The 26,518-nt window shown below is 42.9% G+C and overlaps 1 protein-coding gene across 5 annotated transcripts in view; it reads left to right on the top strand.

The window, feature by feature from the left end:
- The window catches only part of PIK3R1 (phosphoinositide-3-kinase regulatory subunit 1), a 95,245-nt gene extending 72,857 nt beyond the window's left edge, over positions 1-22,388 (top strand). For 2 of the 5 annotated variants that reach the window (XM_061393366.1, XM_061393367.1), the window contains exons 5-16: positions 796-927; positions 1,696-1,897; positions 2,105-2,184; positions 13,601-13,703; positions 14,234-14,332; positions 14,448-14,628; positions 14,898-15,023; positions 15,760-15,902; positions 16,111-16,287; positions 16,386-16,454; positions 17,173-17,343; positions 18,224-22,388. In XM_061393366.1, the coding sequence (XP_061249350.1) occupies positions 796-927; positions 1,696-1,897; positions 2,105-2,184; positions 13,601-13,703; positions 14,234-14,332; positions 14,448-14,628; positions 14,898-15,023; positions 15,760-15,902; positions 16,111-16,287; positions 16,386-16,454; positions 17,173-17,343; positions 18,224-18,413 (1,673 nt within the window). In that variant the 3' untranslated portion in view covers positions 18,414-22,388. Of the gene's footprint in view, positions 1-795; positions 928-1,416; positions 1,510-1,695; positions 1,898-2,104; positions 2,185-9,630; positions 10,212-11,978; positions 12,193-13,600; positions 13,704-14,233; positions 14,333-14,447; positions 14,629-14,897; positions 15,024-15,759; positions 15,903-16,110; positions 16,288-16,385; positions 16,455-17,172; positions 17,344-18,223 lie in introns of those variants that run through there. The other 3 variants (XM_061393370.1, XM_061393369.1, XM_061393368.1) reach the window with 3 other exon arrangements.
- Positions 22,389-26,518: the final 4,130 nt, after the last annotated feature.

The raw sequence follows: 26,518 nt of genomic DNA, 5'->3' as shown, positions 1-26,518 counted from the left end.
ATGTTTCCTCATTGGGATTTCAGGAAGGTTTTACCATGTGATTCAGCACCCTTAGACAGAACCCTTCTCCACCAGGGCAGAACCCCCGTCTCCAGAATGTATGTGCAAATGCTGTGTGGGCTGCAGCAGTTTGCCATGGCTGCCGTAACAAAATTCCGTAGACTGGGTGGTTTAAAAAACAGAAGTCTGTTTTCTCACCGTTGTGGAGGCTCGAAGTCCCAGCTCAGCAGGTTTGGCTGCTTCTTGGCTTCCAGGTGGCCGCTTCCTTGCTGTGTCCTCTGTGCGTGCACCTTTGCTGTGTCTCTGTCTAAATTCTCTCCTTTTATAATACCAGTCCAGTTGACTAGGGCTCACTCTTATGGCCCCTTTTATTTTAAACACCTCTTCAAAGGCCCTGTCTCCAAATACATTGGTATGTGGAGGTGCTGGGAGTTGGGGCTTCAAGATAGGAGTCGTGGGGGACACAATTCAGCCACAGCAGAGGCACTGTTTTCTGTTGCTGCAAAGTCTGGGAATGTGTTCTGGCACCATGGGCAGGGGCAGGGGCAGGGGCCTTCATGCTAAATGCTTGCAGTGTGGGCGACAGATCTGCATGAGGAGAAATGCTCTATTCGAAATGCCACGAGCAGCCCCTGAGAGAACACTGCTAATAAATGCTCAGGCATCTTCTATTTGTCCTCATCCTGCTTCCTTTCACGTGTCACATGTAAGTTGCATATTCAGAAAATCACCCCAAACAGTGCATAACAGGTCTGATTTTTTGTTGTTGTTGTTGTGGCACATTTCTATTAATAGATACCGCCTCCTTGGACTTGGAGATGTTCGATGTGCACGTTTTAGCTGACGCCTTCAAACGCTATCTCCTGGACTTACCGAATCCTGTCATTCCGGTAGCCGTTTCCAGTGAACTGATTTCTTTAGCCCCAGGTATGTTGTCTCTTCTGAGAGCCTCCTTGAACATGTGTTGAGATGTGGATGGACTTGTAGACTCAAGTGCTGCATATAAAGAGAGATTGCTTAGAAAATGTTAGTAGGACTCTGTCCCCCGCCACCCCCACCCCGTCCCATCAGCACAGAGTCCCTCCCTTCCAGGGTATCCAGTAGAAGACCCATGTTCTCCTTTGCATCCCCATGCTGAATTTGGCTAATTGTGAACCCTTGGTCGGTATTTTAAGACTCACTACATCAGAGAATGGCTCAGAGTGCCAAGCATCATCACTGGACTCAGGGAACTGGACTAGGACTGAGGGACTGGGGATGTTCTCATCACCTTCCTCCAGTAGAACATGAGTTCAGGGAAGAAGACTCTCCGCTTCAGGAGCTAATGCTCAGTTAAAGTGCTCCGGGGACAGGAAATTGTGGTTCGTAACCTTCAAAGTTAAAACCTGCGATACTTATCTGCTGCTCCCCCGAGTTAGCCAATCACACTCGAAGCTGGCCCACAGAAGGCAGCACACCCAGTACCTCCTGGGTTCTGCACACCAAGAGTTTCTTGCGTTTCCATTTGACGTGAGATTTCGACTTTCTCATAATGCCTTTTCTAATGAGAAGAGCAAACATAATTCTCTGCTGATTCTCGTGCCTTCGTTCTAAACGACTCCTCTGTAGCTAGAACGGAAATCTAGGTGTTTAGTCACTGATAGCTACCAACAGTGTCTTAGTCTTTTCCTTGCTTTTTTTTGTTTTCACTCACAGAAGTGCAGAGTTCTGAAGAATACATCCAGCTGTTGAAGAAACTCATTAGGTCGCCCAGCATACCTCATCAGTACTGGCTCACACTGCAGTATTTGCTAAAACATTTCTTCAAGCTCTCTCAAACGTCCAGCAAAAATCTTCTGAATGCAAGAGTACTTTCTGAACTCTTCAGCCCTCTGCTTTTCAGATTCCCAGCAGCAAGGTAAGTGATAGAAGAGAAACCTGGATTTGGGGATCATGAGGGTAGTCCTAAGGTGATGGGTCATTAGGCTTCTAAAGATACTAGTTCACAAATGCATTTGCATACTTCCATCAGACAGAGTCACCCAAATGTGCAGAAATGAAAATGAGTTTGTTGTTTAGGGAACAAGGTTTCTAACAGACCTCTCTTTTTTTTTTTTTTTTGTAGTTCTGAGAATACTGAACACCTCATAAAAATTATAGAAATCTTAATCTCCACCGAATGGAATGAACGCCAGCCTGCACCAGGTAATGCCTTCTGAACTTTTAAAATTTCCTCGCTGTTCATTTTTTAGAGCCTGAAAAATGGTAGCTTTCAACCTCCTTTGAAGTAGCATAAGTTTCTCATGAAATTGAGATCCATAACAACATGTTCCTTTATGATTTAAAGAAAAAATATCTGGGTGCTGCATATATAATCAGTATTATCTGGCTTTTAAAATTTGTGGATTTTACATGATCTTGGTTTTAGGTGAGGGTTGTTGGGAGTGCTCCCCTGACCCCTTCAACTCAATGCTTCTGGTTGCTGCATAAATTATGGCGTTCATTTTACTTGTTGACATTTCTGTTTTTCTTTCTAATACTTATAAGGTAGGGAGTTTATAATTACTATGTAATTTAAAGTATTTTGGAATGTGTTTTTTGGAAATACGTAGGCTAAGAAATGTCTTGTCAAAATAAACATTTTTAGTAATGCAAGCAGTAGGAGAATAGGGGTCGACTGCAACAAGTTAGAGCAAGCCATACACTTCCGTGAAAGCAGCTTGGCATTCAGTTAGCCTTTTAACAAAGTGGGAAATGCAGATGGAACTAGCAGTGGATTTTATCTAAACTGATGTATTTTTCTTCTACTGTGGAAAGTCTAAACCACCTTGGTTAAAAGTGAACTGGTCATTTAGAAATGGTGATGAGCGCCCTAGAAGTGAAGTGCGAGGTTTCAGGACCAGTAATATCGCTTGTAGTGTGAGTTTATGTCTTGAATTTAATTAAAACATCATGAATGTATTGCTTATTACAAGTAACTCATGCAAATTACCAAACTCATCTCTGTATGAGCAAGCAATGGGAACCCAGTTATCAGTCATACGTTGGTACATTATGTTGTGCTTGTGTGTGTGCGTGTGTGCGCGTGTGCACACGGATTTTTTTAAGGGTGTTACATAGCCAGGCTTAGTTGTATCTGAACTGGGTGGACAGAGAGGGGAAGGCCTCAACTTAAAACCCACCTAAAGGATGGGATGGGCATTCATGACGCAGGTATCGGGCAGGGCTTCTATGGACAGACCCAAAATATGGGAGCCACAGGTGAAGGCTGTAGCAGAAACAGTCCATAAGGCAACTCTGGTCCATTCCAGTGTTCCAGATCCCAGCAAGGAGGGTATAAAACAGGGATATCCTGGATTGTAGGTCCACTGCATTGGAGAATGTTAACAGGTATGGCCCAGGTATGTAGTCCTGGGTGTTGGCCACAAAGTTTCATCTGTGTGACTGCTCAGATCACTTGATAATGGTTAGGGAGCTCTGTGTTGGTGTTCAGAAGCTGCCTTTGGGCTCAGTAGGAAATGACGCAGTGACAGGTTAGAAGTACTCTGTGGGCCGGGGATGGGCCAGCGTGCCCAGGGCACTAGAGCTGCTTATTGACCACCCCCTCTAGACTGATCACAAGGGTGGAGAGGAAGAGGACCAGCAAGAACAGGACAGGACCCTGGGTCAAAGCATTGAGCTTCCATCTTTCACTTCCTCCTGATTCTTGTGGAGGTCCATCTCAGAGACAGGGAGAGCTGCACCCAGCTTGCAAGGAAAGGGGGGGTTCCTAGTCCTCTCAGCGCCGCACCCTGCTCCAGAAAAGAGGGGAAAACATGGAAGTGAAAAGCCAGACCAAGCTTGACAGAGACGCACAAACGATTTCATTCCACGAGAGTTTTCAAGCGTTTGTACTGCAGAGTATACTAGAATCGGTGGTGGAGTTTGATGCTTCTGCTTCTGATGTAAAGTGGCTAAATGTCTTTCTCAGTTTCAGCCTAATTCCACCCAAGAAAAGCTTGCTCTGCAACTGTTTTTCATCATGCACGCTCAAGACTGCTTGCTATGTCATGGACCCTACCTACATCTTTCTGCTAAGAATTTAGTGTGCCAATTTCAAGGGTGGATTTGTTCTATCAGCTCTGTTGAAAATGACTATCCCAGAACTCAAGCAGCCTCTCCCCCTCAAATTGCATCCAATTAATTTTTAAACCCGAGTTGGAGGCATTTCCCCATTTGTGTGATATCTCTCACGTGATTCTGGAAATCATATGGAACCTTTGGAATTAACTTGTTGCTTCAGTGCCTCTCACTGGTGAAAATAGCCCACCCACCCCAGGACAGTATCTCCTCACCCACACCTTTGTATTCAGGAATGGCTCCAGTGTAGATGATTGGCGGGACACCCCAGGTTAGAGAACTGACTTCCTTGGCCTGGTAGGAACGTGATATTTTCTTGGAGTCTCATCATTACCCTGACACGTGCTCGTCCCATGGGGCTGGGAAGAACAGTACTGGCGCACCTCCAGGGAACAGTCATAAATCATTCATTTGCAGTAACTTCATTATCGTGAATAGAAATGAATGCCTGAATGATATTTGGGGGGTGGAGGACAAGCAAGACTATTATGGGGCAAACAGATACCTTTTCTAGTTGTTGCCAGTTAGAACTGGAAATGAAAGGCAGAACTAATGATGTGTGAGGCACTGTGTCAATTCAAATAAGACCCATCAGCACATAGCATCTCATTAAATTCTAGGTGGGAGGGCGTGTACTGGAAGTATAAAAAGAATTTGAGAGATGTGATTGGTGACTTTTTAGGGTAATTGAATAGACAGAAAAAAAACTTATAGGGAAAAACACAGAACTTGAAACGGGCTTTGAAGAATAGGTACAACTTGAAAGGGGGAAGAAGAAATAGCATTTCATTGAAAGACTTTCAAAGATTTATTCAAAATAAATTGTAAAGGATAAAAATAACGGCTCGATATTTTTACCAGGTTTGAAAAAGCAGTAAATACTTTAAGTGACAGTATCATCCAAAGCGTCACTTTAGAGTTGAAAGTATTGTCCAGCTCTTCACTTGCACCTGAAGGCCATAGAGCTTGATGGTTTCACCTGGGGCCACCCCAACCAGTGTGAGCCAGGGGTGGGTCTGCGGCGGGGGGCCTGGCTCAGGACACCAGCCTGCGGCTCTGTCTGCCGCCTGGACTTTGGGAATCTTCACTGGCAACAGGGCTGCTGTTAGTGTCCAGTCAAAAAGTTCTCTGAAGTTTCCAGCAAGTAATACATTAAAAATAGGTGACGTTTGCGCCCAGGGATCACATACAGGGAACAGCCCCAATGCAACTGTTACAGCTTTTGAGATCAGGCTCCAAGTTGCTCTGTCGTGCTTCATACATCATGCAATGGAGAGAACAGGATGAGTCAGATAGATCCAGGTGTTTGAATTCCAATTCTTGCTGCTTCCTTGCTGGCTTCATTGCCAAGACCTTCATTCAGCCTTTCCAAACTGTTTTCCAGTCTGTGAAATGGGAATAATGCCTCTCTCCTGGGATGGTTATGAGAATTGAAGGAGGTGAGGAGGACTGAAGCGCGTGACAATATAGCATGCCTTTCGTGTCCTCCTCTCAGCTCTAGTGTTTGAGACCCTACCGGAGCTGGCCTCGTTCTCAGCTCCGTCTCCTCAAGCCGCCTTCCTGGTTAGTGCTGTCCAAATCCCAGCAGGCAGTGCTCCCCACTGAAAAGCTGGAGGGCATCTGAAAGGACACTCTCCGGGCAGTTGCTGCCCCGTGGGCGCACTGCTTGGAGGTCTGATGGCCTCGGCCCTGTGTGCAGCCGGGTGAGTGGAGGCGCCTGCATCTCAGGACCAGCCCTCCTCCGCCACCTTGCCCTGGTGCCCTTAACCCAGTGCACACGATGTATCAGTGCCCAGCAGCCGCTGACAGTGCCATCCTCTTCTTTGGCACCCAGGGAGCCTCTCCCCTGCTGGATGTGCAGGGTTTTGACCCATTCAGTACATTTATGTCCTGAAGTCCCTCGTCCTCTTATATTTAGCTGTTCAGTAGTGTTCTGTTCGTTTCATCTGCTCGGCTACATTTCTCAAGGACAAAGCCTTCTTTTCGGCTCTTCCTAGCGTAGAACTGGGCATAGCATAATAATCCTCCAAATAAAATTTTTAAAAATTCTTTGATAAAGTTCCCTACTGTCAGAGAACTTCTACACACCAACCCATTTAATGCAACCAGCACACCTGTGAAGTAACTTCTCTCCTATAGGGAGAGAAACTAAGGTTTCAAAGAGTAGGCACCCGGTATGTTCTTAGAACTTGGTTGACAGTTTGCTGTTCTCTTTGTTACTGAAAGTCAAAAATGGTTAAAGTGGAGCAGCAGGTTTTCTTGAATCACTTTGTGTTATGTTTACCCTACTTGATCCTTAGGTTGCTAAAGCAGATTTCTATAGAGCAACTAAGGTAAAACAGGGGCTATTTAACACAGGGTGCCTTTGAATGAAACCCATTATAAGTGTATTGACATATTTCAGATTTCATGGATATATTCAGAAAATTGAAGTCTAATATTGCACCCTCAAACCCAGAGGGAAAATGACTTTCTTTCTCCCCCTTGCCCTTCTACACCTGTCAGAGTTAATTTTTAACCACTGGTGCATTGCAAAACATTTATCCTGAAGAGCCTGATTCATAAATCTTGTTTTAAATGCTCCGGGCTTGGTTTGCAACCAGGACTAAAGCAAGCATTAAGCCAGAGGGAAATGACTTTCAAAGAGTTTTACTTTTCTCTGATTTATTTTTTATTGGGTTTAAAATGCGGTCTGACATTAGAGGCTTGTTTCGAAGGTGAGAAATGAAACCTTGAAAAAACTGTGTGTGTTTAATAGATGGGTAGGAGTAAACAGGCCAGGCGTGCTAGGTTTTGACAAAAAATAGGAAGTGTATTTGTGCTCTGAACAGCAGGAGCACGTCGTGGAGGCTACGGTTCACTTTTACTTTATGTTTTCACAGTGCAGCCTCCTTTGTCTCAAGGGACAGCTGAGACGGAAATTGTGGAGGGGCTCTTTTTTCTTTTTTCTGCTAAGCAATGGGCACACCTTTTCCGATAGTCTATAGAACGTATAACTTTGGTGCATCTGTAAACCTGAGTTTATGTATAAACTCTAATGGACATTTTCCTTAGTGTAGGGTCATGACGAGCCCTGGATGTGGACTGCAGATCTGGCATCACCCTGAAAGGCCTTTCTACTCTAAATTGTCTTAAGTTAAAATTAAGTAAAGAGGCATTAGTTGAACCATTAAAAGAAGATTTGGGTTCATTTATTTTTTTTTCTCACTGCCTTTTTTTTTTTTTTTTCAATGGGCTTTTGTTCATAAATTGTGGCCCACAAAACCATTTAAGAAGCTGTGCAGGTTGAAAGCTGCCTGTGGGGCATTGGCCACTCAATGGTGATTGGCACGTATGAGATTCAGCATTCAGTCTGGAACTTTCGCACTATATTAACAATTAAGAAACCTTTTCCTGACTAGCTCACACCTGCTGAGAACTGCTACATGGCCTATTTTGCCTCTGAAATGAATTTTACAAAACTTTGAGGAAGAGGAAAGTCGTAAGACTTAGAGTTTTGAAGAATCTAGAAGGTAAAGTTAGTTTTCAATTGAGTAAGTTTTCTATTGTGGAAACCCAGATTTCTGAAATCTCTGGGTTTCAGAAATTAAAAGTTTTCTTACAAGAGTTTAGCAGGCATGTGTAAAATATTTCCAAGGTTGTTATGACATCTGTGCATTTATTTTTTTTTCTTAGTGAATCATATAGATTAAATGACAGTTGGGCAGTTATGTTTTTTTGTGTGAACTTTTGAACACTGGGAGATGAGTTAAATAAATACACAGCAAGTTTTCTCTGGAGCCAAAGTTACTGATTCTGTTCTACCAGCAGAGGGCTCCCTTTTTAAACTAATAAATAGCATGTGTTTTGCAGATTACTAAATTGACTAAAATTGAATGGGAAGAGACTCTTCTCATACTTTGAGTAATTAATAGAACCTCTGTGGTAGATGATTGTACATACTGTGAGAAATTTGAAGCAAAGTTTTCAAATCTTTTTTAAGATTTTCTATAAGTAGTGTGCTGTTTCCCCATGGATAATTTTCTTCTGACACAGGAAACAGACCGTTGGACTAGAGAACATTTTAATCTTAAAAGGTTTTGACGTGACACATTCTGTAAATCCAGACAGGTATGCGTGAGTGACTGATGTTTCCAAGATCCCCAAGCTTTAGAAAGACTTTTTTTTTTTTTTAGGTAGGGCAAGATTATGCAACTCACGATGCAGGAGTATTCTCTGAACTAACCCTATGTCTGTAATCAGCTGGCAGGAGCTAGGAAATTCACCTATAGACTAATTTTTCCCCCATAGGAAAAGTAGGTGCTTCATAGTCTATCAATTGCACCAAAGCAGAGCTTGTAAAATCACTCTCGTTGTGAGTTTGGCAGCATTTCCCAGATATTGCAATAATTCTGAAACTGGTTCCTCCCTTTTGGACTCTGGGTCAGCACTTAGATCTTCCTTTATCATTGCATATGACCTTTGACATTGCATGTCACCTTCTCGTATAGAGTCTAAGGGTATCACAGAATGCATGTTTCTTCGAAGATAATTAGAAGGCAGCTTTTCAAAAAAATTAAAAATAGGAAACAAAAAAAAAAAGTCAGTTTTGTTCTAGGTGTGAAGTTTTTTGCATGTGGCTTAAAAGAAATTAACTTCAGTTTCACTTGTTAATTTTTACTTTCTCTGGCAGAGGGAAGTAAAGAGCAGGGCCAGTGGGTGGAGAAAAAGGAGTTTAGGACCAAAAAGGAGTTTAGGACTAGTGGTATAATCTTATGCAAACCACTTCACTCTGGGTCAGAACAGTTTGTGTGTGTTGTACGGGGGAATTGCTTGGAGTGATCTCTAAATTTTGTTCTGGTTTTCAAGCGAGTGTTCTGGTTTTCAGGCATGTGTGTGTGTAGTAGGAGGGAATTGCTTGAAGTGATCTCTAAATTTTGTTTTTGTCTTCTAGCAAATGTTCTGGTTTTGAAACGTGTGTTGTGTTATAGTAGGAGGGAATTCCTTTAAGTGATCTCTGAATTTTGCTCTGGTTTTCAAGCTAGTGATTCTGTGATTTTACATTGGGTTAAGGTTCTTGAGATAACAGTGAAGCCATCTGTGCTGATGTGAGTGAAAATTTTCTTTGGCCAAATTTTAGGGTTTTTTTTGTTTGTTTGTTTGTTTTAAATAGAAGCCAAGGGTCCTAAGTTTGGCAACTTTTATCAAGTAAAGAGAAAAGACTCCTCTAGCATGGGGTGCCATCTCCTTGCCCTCCTACTCTTTGCTTCCTGTAGCGTATGCATGAACCTAATGCATTTTTATGGCCATATCAACTGGAGTTGAAATTGACTCCATACAAATAGCTGCAGAGTACAGTTTTTATCTGAGTGTATTTTTAATACTACGGCACTTACTGGAGCCATGCAGTCACTCTTCCCTAGGAGCCTCCTCCTGTGGACCAGTTTGTAACCCTGTTCCCTGCAGGGTGGCTCCCCCGGGGGCTCTCCCGTGACACCTGCAGGGCTGTCTGTGCTGGTGCGTGGGAGGAGGTGGACGCGAGCGAGGCACGGTGTTCTGGGCCCTTCTGAGAGAGGTTCAGGCCTTTACAAGCGAGGCTTTGATTCTATTTTTTGCTGAACTAGCTCAGCCACTTCCTGTGTTTGGCAGCGCCAAGTGCCTCGCTGCACTGTGGCCACTTGAGCCCCACAAGCCTGCGAGCCGCGCTGCCGCCGCAGCCTGTGGAGAACCTATTTTAGGCCCCCTGACAATGGCCTTCTCACTTCCTCGGCGAGGAGGAGGAGGAGGACCCGGGCTGGCAGTGGCCACTTGTTAGCCGATGATGACAACTTGGACTTGGGCTCCCCTCCCCCACCCGAAATCCCTAGCTCAGCAAATATTTGAACCTGCCCAAGTTAATCATGAAGCCGCGATCTTTATCTGAGAGGGACGTGCGAGCGCCCCGGCTCCTTCTCTCGCCGGCGCAGCCCGGGCTCCGGGCGGCCGGCTTCTGCACGGGCTGCGGGCGCTGAGCGGCAGAGTCCCGGGGTCCTGCGCCGCCTGGCTGGAGGAATCGGTTTGGGGATTTTTTTTTTTTTTCCATTGTCGGATACAAGCATTTCCAAGGGAAACCGTTGAAATGCATAACCTGCAAAGTAAGTTGCCTTTCATTTACGCACTGTTCTGGCCCTTGGCTTTTGCACTGTTTTGGGGGGACTCTTTTGGAAGGTTCATTTCTACTGTGTGTGTGTGTGTGTGTGTGTCCCAGGGAGAGAGGGAGAGAGAGAGATAGTAAGCACTGCATGAGGAGGGCAGATGAGAGATTAGTGGAACCACTCCCCCATTTCCTTGGGCAGTGTAAGGGAAAGATGGGCTCCCGTTGGAAATGGGGAGGGAAGGTAATTACCAAGTGCTGGTCTGGAAGTTGGGGTCTGGCCAGGCCTGGGAGAGACGTGAAAAGTCACCTGTCTCCCTGCCCTCCTCCCGGGTCTGTTTGCCACATGGGCTCCAGCGGCAGGACCGGTTTGCACCAAGTGCGCCCAGAGGCATGGGGTGGGGGAGCCCTTGGGGCTGTGTGCTGTCCGAAGCTGCTGGGAGGACTTGGGTCAACATTTTTATTAAACTCAAAAAAATTTTTTTTCTGATTCTTTTCTGAGGGCTTATCCCCCCACCATCACTTTTACCATTTTTACCATTTGTCTTTGCATTTCGGGTTACTTAAGCTTTAAGCAAAGAGAGCATGTGAGTGAGAGAGGGTGGGAGGGTGTAGGATGCATCTGCCTTCCTCCTTAGTGGGAAAATGAAATAAGCTGGAAGAGGGACACGTGAGCAGTGCTCAGAGACTGCCTTGCCTTTGCTATTTCTATATATTTTATGATTCCAAATTTGACAACTTCTAAGAATAAATTTCAAGGGCTTCTGTGTTCTTTAAATTGTCACAGAAATATGTGACAGGCACACGTACGCAGATCACACAGCCCACTGTAGTTTTTTAAATTAGCTACATTTACCATGGGTGAGGGAAACCTTTTCTTCCTTCCTCCCTGCTCATTATAGAAGAACTAGCATTTAGATTTATAGGGGAGTTGATTTCTTTACATTAAATACTGCTAAGAAGGAATAATATTTCTTCCCAAAGTGAGGCATTTGAGATGGAAGGGGGGAAAAAAGTACCCCCCCCCAAGTGATTACATCACCCACCCCCTCAAGCGGTATTTAGCACAGTAAATCTGAAGATGGGCTCATCAGTGAGAAATACTTTGCAAAGATAACTCTGCCTGTACTCTGCATTCTGATATTATGGCCTGTCTTTTTTTGAGGGGGTGGGGGTTGCATTCCATATTCTATAAAGTCTAGTTTCAACTGCAGTGTTTAATAGAGATTTTTGCCTCTACATTTTAATTGTGCTTTCTAATGTAGTACATTTGTGACACTGTATAAGTTCTGAGTGCATGAAATATCCAGAGAGTTCTTGATCCTTCTTGCTCTTAATATATATCGGAGGCATTTTAGGACTGTAAAACATATCTTAAGTATACCATTTGGATGCCTTTGTAAGATTTTTAAACCAAGAAATGATCAGGCTATCTATAAACCCAGATGCACTAGGGGGAGGCGGGGACAGGGTGGTGGGGGGAAGCTACGTGCTGCTGCATATCAGCTTTGTCAGCCTGCCAACAGTGGAGCATACCATGCTGCAAGGAGCAATAAAAAAGGAATTAGACAACTCACGGCTCAAGAAGAACAGTCAGATTAAACACCTTTTTGAAACGAAGAGCGTTTACACATTGCAGCTCTGTCAAATGTAGGATCTTCGTGAGGTTGGGGCTGTGTTAAGGCTGGTAGGGAAGAGAAATGATGAAGCAGGAGTGGTCTGGTGACATTTTTGTGACTTGATTGGCTGGGGTGTGTGATGTCATAGGTTACAGTGCAGCCCCTTATAGGTTTTAAAATGAATTCCAAGACACCATTACAAAGAAAGCCGGACTCTTTTCTTATAACTGAGCTCAGCCAAGGAAACTCTCGCACAAATGTACAACACTGTTTGGAATATGGAAGACCTGGATTTAGAATATGCTAAGACAGATATAAATTGTGGCACAGACTTGATGTTTTATATAGAAATGGATCCACCAGGTAATACTGCAGTATTCTTTAGAGAACTGGTTAATGTTGTGGCATTTAATTTTTTTGACAACTGCTATTAACAGCTCCTCTTTGGATGTCTGTTTTTATTAATTTGTTCTAATTTAATGAGTTTGCTCACAGTGTGAAAATGAAACAAATGGTTTGACTGCCTGTGGCAGCAAGCAGGTCAGGCTGTGTTTGGTAAATGCTTATTCTTAGTTGAATGGATATAAATTGGATTCCAGTTTTTCACCTGTGTCTTTTGTGACTCGAGCTCGTTTGCTATTTGGGTTATATTGTTGTATATTGTTCCTTTAATTAAAAGGCTGCATCCTTGGTGCTTCTTTTCTGACAGTGGTTGAGAACAGTGTGGTACTTTGCAGTGATAACACTTGGTACTTTAGAAAGCATGTCAAATGTAGCAGTGATTGCAACTCAGTTCTTGGTGCCCTGAAACTATTCTGAATCAAATGTTGAGACTTTGTCTGCTCTCTCTTCTTTTAAGATACTGCAGTGAGAGAAGTTGGCTTTCCATTATTGAGTCTCAGGCATTATAAGATATACCTGCTAGACTCCTGAAATAATTTTTGCTTAAAATGTAATAGTGGTGCTTTAAAACTTATGACTTAGAATTTAGCAAGATATCCTAGACTTATTTTACTGTCTCAATTATTTCAGCCTTCCTCCCAATTAAGAAATTCAGAAATACTGCAGTCTTTATTTGTCACCAGTTGGTATATGAATACTGATTTGACATTGAGGAAGAGGGGATATGGTTTTTAATTAGTCTTGGCATAATGTAGAGCATAGTTATCCAATAGAATATTAACATGAATACTAAAGAGATTGAGGTCACAGAGGAGTCTCTTCAAGTGGCATTTGGCAGAACAGTGCCTGAAATACTAAGATTAGAGAAACCCAATTCCTCCTCTTAAAACATATTGCTGTGTAGATGAGCTTTTTTATTACCGCAACGGCATTTGTGGAGGACAGAAAGGAAATTTGTCTTTTATAATTAAATAAGAGGAGGAAATTAAAACCAAGCCATGTGATTCCTCCTGCTACTCTGTTCGTGGTTTCTTACTTTAGCTAGATTTGACCAGATATGAAACTTTAATACAACTCAAACCTAAAAGTAGAAGATGCTGTGACCCTGGATTTACTTTGAAATTCATTTACATGGCCAGCCCATTTTATTTGCTAGTCTCTAAGCTCTTTTTTAAAATTTTAATCGGTAGTCAAAAATTTCTGATTTAAAAAAAAAAGAAAGTTTCATGGACTTGTACATTACTGCTGTGTTTCATAGCTAATCTTTCCTACATGAAAATGTTGTTTATCTAAGGGAACTTGGGTAGAATTTTAAATGTTTATTTGCAGTTGGGATTGCAAAAACTTTTTCTTTCTCCTCCATCTACAGCACTGCCTCCCAAACCACCAAAACCCACTACTGTAGCCAACAACGGTATGAATAACAATATGTCTTTACAAGATGCTGAATGGTACTGGGGAGATATCTCGAGGTAAGGCTATAGAGACTCCGAGTTTTTCAGCAGAGCTGGGGAGTTTAGAGGAAGAGAAAGCAAAGCAAAAGCACCAGCTTGCTAAATTCCATTTTTAGGATATCATCCAACATAAGCATGAAGCATAGTTGGTTCCCTTCCAGAGACGACCATAGAAGTCACTGAGCTCCGGGGAGCTGTGGGTGCTGGATGCCGCAGGAAATTAAATACCCGAGAAGTTTCATTATTGCCAGAGATGTCAGGGAGGCAGTAGGGTGAAGTGGCACTGCCTCGAGGCAGAGTGTAAAGTCACTCTCTATTAGACAGGAACTCTCAGAATTAACGTTAAACGTAACAAAGTGGCATTCTTAGTCTAAGCTTTTTTTTTTTTTTTGAGGGGAGTAAAGAGGCAACCTTTTGGGGATCATGATTTTCTGTGCTGATTTGTCCAGAGTGACTGGGTGTTAATTCTGAAAATGCCTTTAAAAAACATAACTCGAGAACCATCAAATCTTCGAGGTGAGCATTAGCTCCTGTTCTTTTCACTTCAGGGAAGAAGTGAATGAAAAACTTCGAGACACAGCTGACGGGACCTTTTTGGTACGAGACGCATCTACTAAAATGCACGGGGATTACACGCTTACACTAAGGTGAGTTAGGGCACGTGGCTGGAATGGCATGTTCAGGGTGATGGTAGAACATGCCGGCGTTTGTTTGTTTTTTTAAGAGAATTCTAATGCCATTATTTTTATATTGCATTTGCAGGAAAGGAGGAAATAACAAATTAATCAAAATATTTCACCGAGATGGGAAATATGGCTTCTCTGACCCATTAACCTTCAACTCTGTGGTTGAACTAATAAACCACTACCGGAATGAATCTCTAGCTCAGTATAATCCCAAACTGGATGTGAAATTACTTTATCCAGTATCCAAATACCAACAGGTAATCACATGCCCATGTTATTATAATATTTGTAAAAGATTCTTTTATTGCGTAGAAAATATTTTGAGGCAGATGAATGCCATGTCATTAAACTCAAAAAACTTTCAAACTGTAATTTTGTGATCACAAATGTATAAAATATTTTAACAATAAAATACTGTAACAAAATATCTGATGTGGAAAAATCCTCCCAACAGTGGTCATTTAAAAGTACCTTATCAACTGAATTTATTTTTCCCTTTTTCTTCCAATCTCTATAATCCTTCCAGGATCAAGTTGTCAAAGAAGATAATATTGAAGCTGTAGGGAAAAAATTACATGAATATAACACTCAATTTCAAGAAAAAAGTCGGGAATATGATAGATTATATGAAGACTATACCCGAACTTCCCAGGTGAGTTTTCTGTGAAAATCACATTAAAACTGTAGAGTTCTTAATTATTAGAATCAAGTGCATGTTATATTCAGCTTCCAAAAAAGACTGTAAAATGTTTTTTTCTGGCAATAGAGTGATGAGAGAGATCATTTATTTGTGAATCATTGTTGATTATTCTAGTACTTACTTACTATATCTCTAAACCTTTTAAATGAAGCCTGTAAGTATCAGAATAATAAATTAAGTTGATTTGACATAATTGCTGACTGCAGAATTCTCTTTAGAGTAAAAGCTAATACTAACTGGAAGTTCTACAGACTTGTCTAATCTCTGAAATGGGGATTTAACCATGATAGGTAGGTCCTGTTGCAATGAAAGGTTGAGGCTACATTTACTGCCTTGTTTTCCTAGAGGCTTAATCTCCTCTAGGCCATCACATATCTGGGACCGCCAGAGGGAGCAGAAGGATGCCATAAACTGCTGATAAAAGTGGAATGGTTTTTTAAAAAAGATGAAAACTGTAGCAAAGTGTCAAGCAGTCATCTTCCATAGACTGGGAAAATTCTCCAAAGGAAATGTGTGCTTCTCTGATACTATTTTAAGGAGTTTTATGAATTAGAGTCCTACCTTGCTAACACTGGGACTTACATGTCAGATAGTAGTGCCAATCAATTGTGTCTAGCAGTGTCTTGCTGTAAGAAATTGTCTGTTTTGTGAAAGGAATGACCCTGTCTTATTAAAATTTGTGTTGCAGGAAATCCAAATGAAAAGAACAGCTATTGAAGCATTTAATGAAACCATAAAAATATTTGAAGAACAGTGCCAAACCCAGGAGCGGTACAGCAAAGAATACATAGAAAAGTTCAAACGTGAAGGCAACGAGACGGAAATCCAAAGGTTGGTGGCCTGGGCGGGTTTCACTGTCCTTGTGCTTGAGCTCACCACACTTCTCTTATACTGTCTAAAGGTGACCTCTGTTTCTATGAAATGACAGGGAGAGAAAGCATTCTTTACCTGGCGCGAACTGCTGAGAATCAATACTGAAACCTTGGGGGAACTTTCATGATTCTCCAGGTAATTACAGATGCATCTCTCTTGCCTGCAGGATTATGCATAATTATGAAAAGTTAAAGTCTCGAATCAGTGAAATTGTCGACAGCAGAAGGAGATTGGAAGAGGACTTGAAGAAGCAGGCGGCTGAGTATCGTGAGATTGACAAACGCATGAACAGCATTAAACCAGACCTCATTCAGCTAAGAAAGACGAGAGACCAATACTTGATGTACGTACTGGAAGTGGAATCCTGCCTGTGCATGATAGGTAATTGCGAAAATAAAGGATAGGTTCTTAATGCATTTTCTTTTTAAAACTCTTTTCCAGGTGGTTGACTCAGAAAGGTGTTCGGCAGAAGAAATTGAACGAGTGGCTGGGCAATGAAAACACTGAAGAGTAAGTAGTTAGTACAGATGGGAGGAGGCAGGGGTGATTTTTTTTTTTTCTTTTGAGGAAAATGCACGACTTGCTTTGTCTGTAGAGCAAGTGAGGAATGGACTATCTTGTAGGAGATAATACATCTGTCTCATTACCGAGAATTTTCAAAAAGGAAAGTTTAGCAAAGGAGAACGTAGATTTATCCGCACCACCTCCCCACCCCCACCACAGGCTGGGGAATGAGTGACCCTGTGTCCATAATGAAGCCCCAGAACCATCTGGAAAATCCCAACATATTTTGGGAACAGTCAGAGGGGAGTTGGGAGGGAGACAACTGCTGTTTAGTATATTTTTAAAGCTTATGTCTACCTTTTGTTTCAATTAATTATTTAAAAACTGGCGTTCCTCCTAGTCAGTCAATTTCCTGATCTAAACTGGACAAACAGGATTGTTTAATACCGTCCTCTCTGCCCAGGTAGCTGAGCATAGTTGCCGACTTGAAAACAGGAAGAATCTCACTTAGTGCTGCTAGCTTTGTTCAGGGGGTTGAAGGCTAAACGCTATGAGGAAGCTCAGGCCCGAGGAGCTGGTTGAGTCAGCCCCGTGACTGCCAGCCTGAGTCGCTCAGAGCAGAGGCAGGAACTAGGTCGAGGCGATAGGCGGGCTTTTCCTCAGAGGGGCAGCGAGTGGCCGCCACTTGTACTTCACTCAGAAACCTCCTCTTCCACCTTTTCAGCCAATATTCGCTGGTAGAAGATGATGAGGATTTGCCCCACCACGATGAGAAGACTTGGAATGTTGGAAGCAGCAACCGAAACAAAGCTGAAAACCTGTTGCGAGGGAAGCGAGACGGCACTTTTCTTGTCCGGGAAAGCAGTAAACAGGGCTGCTACGCCTGCTCTGTGGTGTATGTATCTCCAGCCAATTATCTGTCTTGTGAAACACGTCAAGGAGGTATTCCAGCCAGCCAACCTTGGGGGCAAGGATTTGAAAAAGTTCTAATTGTCAAGCATTACGATAGTGTAGAAGAGGAAATAAAACCTAATATTTGAACATCTAAGCAGGAGTATCTATCTGTTCAGAGGGCTAGTAGAAAGCAAGCTGCTATTCAGGTGGAGAACTGGGGCTCTGGGCGGCAGGTCAGCAGCTGTCTCATCAAGAGAAGTCTGTTGCTTTTCATCTTTAAAATGGAAACAGCCATACTTGCTGTTCGGGGGCTTCCGTATAGTTAAAAATCTGAGGAGATTCTCGTGGAAGCACCACCAACAGGTAAAGTCCCCATCAGGGACCAGTTAAAACAGTAAGAGAAAGGGCTCTGCTCACTGTCCCTGCCAAGAGAAGACATTTCCCTCCTAGGGCCGGTTTTCCTTTGTTTATTGTCAAGAGTCTGGGGAGTACCATGAAGGGGGAGAGGTTGGATCACTAACATTATTTCAGAGAAGCGAGTGGCCTGCTGAAGGAAAAGGCTCTCGGGTATTTTCTAGCCTGTCATCTCCCTCCGTGTAAGCAGAGGACCACTGCCACAGGAAGGAAGGGGAAAGACCTTGAATAGAGGACAAGGCAATAGGAGAGTTTAGAGTAGATGGAGAGGTATGTGGACAATTCCAAAGCTGTCTCGAAATGATCATCCAGCGGCTCAGGGAAGCTGGTTACCCCCGCAAATCACTCAGCCGCTAAGGAGCACGGGGACAGCGCCACCAGTCCCGAGCTCAGGCAGCATCGGGGGTACCTTGGCATGACGCTCTTCTTTAGCTCACGCAGGCCCGTGTGCTCTCTCCCCCGCGCAGGGTGGACGGCGAGGTCAAGCACTGCGTCATCAACAAGACGGCCACGGGCTACGGCTTCGCCGAGCCCTACAACCTGTACAGCTCCCTCAAGGAGCTGGTGCTCCACTACCAGCACACCTCTCTCGTGCAGCACAACGACTCCCTCAACGTCACACTAGCCTACCCGGTGTACGCGCAGCAGAGGCGATGAAGGGCCGCCCTCCAGCCTGCTCCTCACCTTTGACTCCCCAAGGCCTCTGGCAAGCACAGGGCTCCCCTGCAGCCTGACCTGGGAACTGAGCTGCGGACACCCAGCCGCCTGTCTTCAGATGGGACTCGAGCCTTCGACCCCACGGCAGGAAGGGAAGACGCATCGCAGGGCCACGCACCGGACAGCCGCCGTTCCTCGTCTGAGTGCTTCGTCAGCCTTTCTCTCTTCCCTCTTTCTGTTTCGGTTTTTTTTTGGTTTAATTTAAAGCCACAACCACACACAAAGAGAAAAAGAAATGCAAAAATCTCTGCGTGCAGGGACAAAGAGGCCTTTAACCATGGTGCTTGTTCGTGCTTTCAGAAGCTTTACCAGCTCAAGAGTTGGGACCTTGGAGACCGGAGCGGGGACGGGCTGACGAGCCCTAGCCTGGGGTCGCTCGGTCCAGCCTGGGTGTTGCCGTGCACGGTGGCCCCCAGACGCACTGCACTGTGGATTATTTCATTTTCTAACGAAATGAACCGATATGTAGCAGAAAGGCACTTCCGCTCGCAGGGAACACTTGAGGGAACGTCTGCTCCGTGTGTTCAGAGGAAGTTCTGTTGTAGCAGAGTGCCAGAAAGTGTTTTGTTGAAATTCTTAAACCAAGAAGACCCACCAACAGAAAAATGGAGCTTTGAAAACGGGACTTCAAAATGACATTTAGTATATAAAATATGTACATACCATTGGATGACTAACTATCAAATAGATGGATTTGTATCAATACCAAATAGCTTCTGTTTTGTTGTGCTGAAGGCTAAATTCACAGTGCTATGCAATTCTTAATTTTCACTGTTGTTATCTGTTTTAAATGTACCTTCAGAATAAGCTTCCCCTGCCCCAGTTTTTGTTGCTTGAAAATACTGTCCCTGATTTTTTTTTTGTTAATATTCATTTTGTTACTCATTTCCTTTTTTTTTTTTTTTAAGAAATGTACAGGATGCCAGTTTAAAAAAAAAAATGGCTTCAGAATTAAAACTATGAAATATTTTACAGTCTTTCTTGTACAGAGTACTTGGCTGTTAGCCCAAGGTTAAAAAGTTCATAACAGATTTTTTTTTTTTGGACTAAATGTTTTGTTGGGCAGTGCCTGATAAGCTTCAAAGCTGCTTTATTCAATAAAAAAAAAAAAAGATATATGAATATGACAAAGTATCGCTGAGTTCAACAATGTTGTTTCAAGACTTAAGATACGGTACCTGGCAATGTTTGTTTCGTAAAGAATTGTGAACTTCTTGAATCTAGGGACGGGGATGTAGCAAAGGGTTGTACAAGTGGGGTGGGGGAGGGTTGGTGAGATGGCATGCACTTTCTCTTTCTTGTTATTACGGAGAAGTGGATCACTGCAAAGTGGAGTCTCTTCCCACTTTGATCTGCTACTTACTATGCCCTCATGACAATTACAAACCTCCTGGAACGCTAGCAGGCAGGGTCTTCGAGCAGTGTTCATCCTTGTTGGAAACACTGATTTCAAAATATCATTGCTGCATTTAGAAAACCTGTCTCTCTTTAACATTAGATGACCCATTACCAACCAGCCAACATCCGTTTTAAGAAAAAGCATGACCTGAAAAAGATATTTTTATCCAGGTATCTGCTATTTTCCTAGCTTTCCATTCAACTTAGATCAGAGAGCCTCACATGGTCATCATCGTTCCTGCCCCGATTGTGGGGGAGCTTGTTGAAGTCATGGCCGTTGTAGGAATCATAGTAACAGTCCTCATTCACCCAAATAATTGTATGTGTTATTACTTCATTGTGGGGAAGAGGGAGGAATTATTAGAGTATTCTTTCCAACTTACCTTAGCAAGAGCAAGAGGTGTCTATCCCCAACTTGTAAGTAAAAGCCTTTCAGTTTACTGGGAACTGTACCTACACTGGAAGGAATAAAGGGGAGATTAAAATGGAATCTTACAACTTCAGTTCTTCTTGCTCAATATTAGATTCTCCACAGGTTTGTTTTTCTTTCTTTCCAACTACTGGGGTAAGGGGTTTTGTTTTGTTTTTAATGTTGTTCCTTTGAAAGGATCAATCCCGCAGCTGACTTAACTAGAATGTATTTTTTTTTTCCTTTTTACATGAAGCTACTCATATCAAGAGCAATAGTCAGTCTTACAGCCAGACAGACTGTCAGTCCTCAAACTTGACTGTACTGACCTGACCATCTCCCTTTCATCTCCAGACAATTGATGATTCCCCTAGTTTTAGTCTAGGAGTGTCTGCTTTACAACTATCCTTCCATGTCATACAGAAGCCCAACCATTAGTAAACAGTAGTTTTATCAGCTAGGTTTATTGCTTTTTTGATAGCACATCCATGTATATTATTAACTTTCATTTAATTTCTAAACTATCTGAGATGGAGTATTTCGTGGAAAAGCTACAGTTCTGTTCACCTTTTTTGCTTCAACACTTTGCAAGATGGCATGGTATTAGGCACTTGCCTCATTTCTACATCTCATGAGCATAAATGCAGTAGATTTTTCTTTGAACAGCAAAGGCAGAATTCATGATTTCCTATCACAGTGAGTCACACCTTACGTAGGATGCTATGCCTCTGCCCGACGCCTTATTGATAGTGTATAGCATCCCATCACATCTGTCTTTGTAGATGTTTGACCAGCAGGGTTCTTGGAGTCCAACCATTCATCTTACAGCACTGAGTGGCTTGTGAGTATAAATGGAGACAGCAGAGGCATTCCTGATACATGCTTACATCCATGTGTGGATTTTCCCCACCCGGTATAGCATCCTGAAGGTAAAAGCCAGAAGCTAAGCTGCAGAGAGGCTATGATGGGGCTGTAGAAGTGGGAGCGCTGCGATCTGAAATCACCCACGAGAAAAAAATCACAACTATGAGGAAAAGGCAGAAAGCTTGTTTTTGCAACTTCTGACAACTTCACGGCCCTTGATATATGTATATATGTATATGTGCATGGACTGTTTCCAGTACACCTTTCAGCCAAAACAGATCCACAGTCGTTGAGTTCAAGTACATAACGAGACAATGTCTAGTACAATTCTTGTATATGTGTATGGGGTTTTTTTCTTTGAAGTTGTTTTGTTTTGTCTTAACAAAGGTGAAAATTGTTTGCAAGTGGAGTGAGAAGTTCATAATTCTTTGGCTTTTTTCTGTTGTTCAAAAGTTACTCCTTTGGGGTAGCTGGTCTCCGTGGCTCACTGAACTTGGAAACCCACGTTTTCGGTGTGTTCAGTCAAATGTGTTGATGTGAGCTGTCACTGCGGAACCAACTGCTTTGTCATATAGCTGGTTATGAACTAGTAACGTGTTTGGGAAGTCCTACTGATGTTCCTTTTTGGGAGAAAAATTCTGCTGGTTCTAACAACTGTGCTTCTGCTATGCATGGTATCCAAGTCAGTTGGAAAGCAGACCCTGAAATTTGAGTTTAGGGTCATTTAAGAAAGGGGCAGTTTATGGCACAATGCCTCACATGAGACAAAGTTCTGAAATGCCAAATTCTTATTTTTTAGAAATCTAGTTAAATTACCAGTATAAATGACTAGTATGAACAGAATTGGGTTCATTGGAAACACTAACCAACTTAACATTGAGCTTGTCACCATGAGAGAGCATTAGCTGCCCAGGATGCTGCTATTTAAAAAAAAAAAAAAAGGCAAAACAAAAATAGCTCATTTATATGTGTGTATTTTTTAAAGCTACGATCTGTTCGATGTTTTTACAAATCTGTTTCTATGATATTGTTAAAATAAAGTTGGTCTTTTGACGAGAGGGAGGTTGTCATGGTCAGCTGTAATTTTGCCTTTACAAGGCACCTGGGGCGGGGGGCGGGGGGACTGTGCCTCCTTGACATTTGTTCAAGCTATAGGTTCAATGGAGCTATGTCTTGTTGTTTTAAGTTGCTTTAATGCATTGTATTAGGTCTTCAAACAGAATAAAGGTTGTTTTGAAACTGAAGTCATGGTTTGAAATTTCAGCAATCACCAAAGGAATTTTTAAACACTCTTCCTCTTTATGTTAATGTTGCATCTCCTTCTGTAGTCCCCCACCCACCCCATCACTGTCATTATCTCGTTTTTGTCCAGTGAGAAAAACAGGAGTGGTCACGTGAATGATGGGTCAGTGTCATTTACACCATTTCACTATATGCTTAATGGTGGAAAGAAATAGCTCTAGGTAATATCATGTGTAAGAAAACGTAATCACTGTCAGTCCCTCCCATTCACTGTCCATTTCCAAAGCTGCAGAATCGTTCTCTAAAAACTGGTCGGTGAAAGTAACCTTTGTCCCTCTGTTCTCTGGGCTGCATATATGGGCCAGCCACAGCACAGGGGTCCTGAGAGGCACTGTGCGGCATGCAAAGGTGACATGGACCTCCAGACAGGAAACGAAGATTCACTCTAGATTCTGCTTTCACATTATAGCATCTAGTCAATATATGTAAACCATTCGTAATCTAAAATAACTTTCCCACTTGTTTTGATTGCTGACTGAATTTATAATGAGGTCACTTTGCATGCACCTGGCACTCAACACCTAAGCACAGTGAGGGTCCCAGACATGAAGGCATGGTCTGGTGATGGTGATGAGATGGGCACACAGTAATTACAGTCATGGCAACAATGACTAATACACCAAGTATGGCAGTACCGCTCGGATTCATTTCCTGCTCTTTCCCTGCTCTGTTCTGTATTAGAGAGAACTCTATACTCAGAATCTCCTGACCTCTGGCTTCTAGGGAGCGACTCTCCCTTGTTTCACTACCTCGGTAGTGCATCTAGGTGGTGAATCTCCCAGCTCCTGCCAGAAAGACTTGGGGATCTGAGCAGCCTTACTATGCTCCTCTCTCCCTCTCTCTTCCTCTGGCAACTGTGTCTTCCCATTTTTACTCTAACACAAGGTGTAGTTGCAGCTTTATGTTGTTGCTAAACTTGTGGTTTCTCTCAGAACTCCCAGTTTGGTTTCTGAGCCAAACCTAGTCTGGTTTCTGTCACCTAAGTAGCCAACCGTCTTTATTCAGGCCTTTCTTTAAGACTAGATTCATTTCTTTTCTCCTCACTGCTCTTTGATTGATAGACCAAGTGAATATTATCCATTTAAACTATGTATGTGTTATCTGATTTAACAATTCTTTCACAATTATGAGTTAGAAGACAGTATCTCAGGTGGGGAAACAAGTATCAAATCTAGGTGACTTATCCAACGTCATGCAGCCCTATGACCACAGAGTACCCAGGCGGTCTGACTCAAGCTACAGCTCTTCACTACTAAGTGCTGGAAAAGGCACTAGGAAGTTCAGAGAAAAGTCCACTGGTTGGTCTTCCTGCTGGGGGATCTAACCATACAGCTCTCAAGTGGTGGAGAGGGTACACGTGGCACACAATGAGTGGCAGGAAATGGCATGGGTTGCTTTAGACCAGTGGTTCCTGCAGTGTGGTCCCCAGACCAACAGCATTAGCATCAGGACTGCTTGGAAACCTGTTAGAAGTGCCTCTTCAAGCCCCACCCCTGACCAACTCAGAGTGAGTCCCAGAAATCTGTGTCAGGAAGTTCTCTGGGTGATTTTAATGTTAATACTAAAATTTGAGAATCACTACTTAAGATCACCAGATAGTTGAAATAGTGCTTCTTATATTTTAATTAAAAGTCACTACCATTAATGAGTGATATGTAGTTTTACTTTATCATTTGTATTCATAGCATAGACTCTATATAGGGAAGAGACCAAGATCCATTTACAGCTTAGGACGTCTTAGCTAGGTCAGCTCTTTCTTTAACCCAGCTGTGGGAATTTATCAACTCCACATACCTGTAGACCTCCAATTCTACACCTGTGAAGTAAGGTTATGAGAAAGTCCAGAAAGTCTTCAGGACTCCTAGAGCACATGTTGTGTATTGAGTGAAACAACTCAGTTGCCCAGTTCTCCACTTACAATTTGGCCAAAGTTATAACCCACAACATGACTGTGGCTATAGACCACTAAGACTGTAGTATGGCCCTTTATCTGTAGCAATGGCCAAGAAGCATTAGCAAAATTAGAATCCTCTTATCTTGTTCATGTCTTAAAGCTACACTTCAGATGAGTCAAAATGGGAAGCCAAGTTCTTGATAATATGATGAAGAATACAGTTGAAGATGGCACTTTGTCCATCTATCTAAACCACAAGACCCTGAGTCAGAGAACTTGGCCTGCCAAATCTGGGACATGGTTGGAGTTAGGTAAGTATAGTAAGACTTGATACTGTGTCAACTCAAAAAAATATTTCCTCCCTGGACTTGCCCCTTAAAAACGAAAAAGTATTTGTCTAAAAATAAGAATCCTGTAAAGACTTAAATGTACAAGACCTGAAACCATGAAACTCCTAGAAGAAAACAGGGGAAAAGCTCCTTGGTGTGGGTCTTGGCTATGATTTTGGATGGGACACAGCATAAACGACAGAATCAAAAATAAACAAGACAGACTGCATCAAACTAAACAGCTTTTGCACAGCAAAAGAAATAATCTACAAAATGAAAATACAATGAACAGAACGGGAAAAATATTTGCAAACCACACGTTTTGTGAGGTAAATATCCAAAATATATAAAAAATTCATACAACTCAATAGCAGAAAGCCCCACAAATAATCCAAATGAGCAATAGACTTGAGTAGACATTTTTAAGGCATTCAAAAGGCCAAAAAGCACATGGAAAAAAAGTTCAAATCACTAGTCATTGGGAAATGCAAAAGAAAACCACAAGTTGTCCCCAGAATGCCTATTATTGATAAGTGATGTCACCCAAATGGTGACATAAGTGACTCCTGATTTGACTTCCCCTCACACAAGGAACAATTCACAACTCAACTATTCATGGACAAGCTACAACCGAGAATCGTAGAACAAGGGAGTGAGGGAAGCATGCCCCTGCTTCAGCAGTTGTCCCAATCAGCAGCTTTGCTCACCTGCAGAACCAAGTCAGTGGCCCAGTCTGGCTAAGGATACTGGTCTATCTGATTCAAGTTTCTAGTGGAAGAGTTTTGCCAGCCCTGGAGCCTGGTCTGCTCAAACCCAGGCAGAAAAGCTGAGTCACAGGCCTACCAGCTGCAGAACATGGCTCCCATCCTCATATGACAGGAAGGGCTGGTGAGAACATCTGGAAGCTGTGAAACCCAGCAACACTCAAGCTGAGAGGCAGGTGGACAGAGCTGATCACCCTTAGAGTGAAGCTAGTGGACCTGTTCAGCCAAGAAACTTGGGGCCCACGTCTCTGTGAGTCAAGACCACAAACAAAACGCTTTTGTGGCTTTGGAGCTACTTTTCTCAATGTGCTCAGTCAGGGAAACAAATTTATAGCCCTGCTCATTGCTGAAGACAGCCTTCAGCCTATCTGACCAGGGAATCTAACCAGAGCACACAGGAAGCTGTATAGCCCATCCAGTAATCCTGCTTACATGGGAACTTCAACCGAGAGCATACCCCCATGCTTTCTCTGTCTCCAGAGCAAAACTGGTGACCAAAATATTCAGTGCACAGTGTTGCCTGATTCAGGTCCCCATAGAATCAGTTGTGCAGGCTATCCTACCCTATCCTATCCTGCTGTCCTGCCAGGGAAGGGAAGCTAATTCATAGGCCCACTTACTCCTGAGTACATTACTCAGTCCCTGCCATCTAGTAAACATGACCAGATAATCCATGCAACTGTGGAGCCCATCCTAAAGCATCATGTGGCCAAGTAACCAAGCTGGCAGTCTTATCCAGCTGTTCTCAGCCAGTGGCACATGACCCCACTCCTGACCTCAAAGCTCAAACTGCTGCCTCACCCCGTAATAGACCCTAATAGCAGGCTCAGCCTGCCCAAGGTCATTACCAGGATACCTGTCCAGAAACCCAATCTGAACTAACTGGTGAAGAATTATCTCTACCGAAATGTACACGTAATATCTGGAAGAGGAGGCTACATACTCAAATGCACAGATATCAATGTAAGAAATCAAGGTTCACAAAAAATGAGGTAAATATCATACCACCAAAGGAAACTAAGGAAGCCCTAATAGCTAGCCCTAAAGAAATGGAACTCTGAATAGTCAAAATTTTCAGAATAATT

Source organism: Bos javanicus, chromosome 20, assembly GCF_032452875.1.
Source record: "Bos javanicus breed banteng chromosome 20, ARS-OSU_banteng_1.0, whole genome shotgun sequence".
Taxonomy (NCBI): domain Eukaryota; kingdom Metazoa; phylum Chordata; class Mammalia; order Artiodactyla; family Bovidae; genus Bos; species Bos javanicus.
Note: the sequence above shows the minus strand (reverse complement) of the source record. Positions and strands in the feature narration are given on the sequence as shown.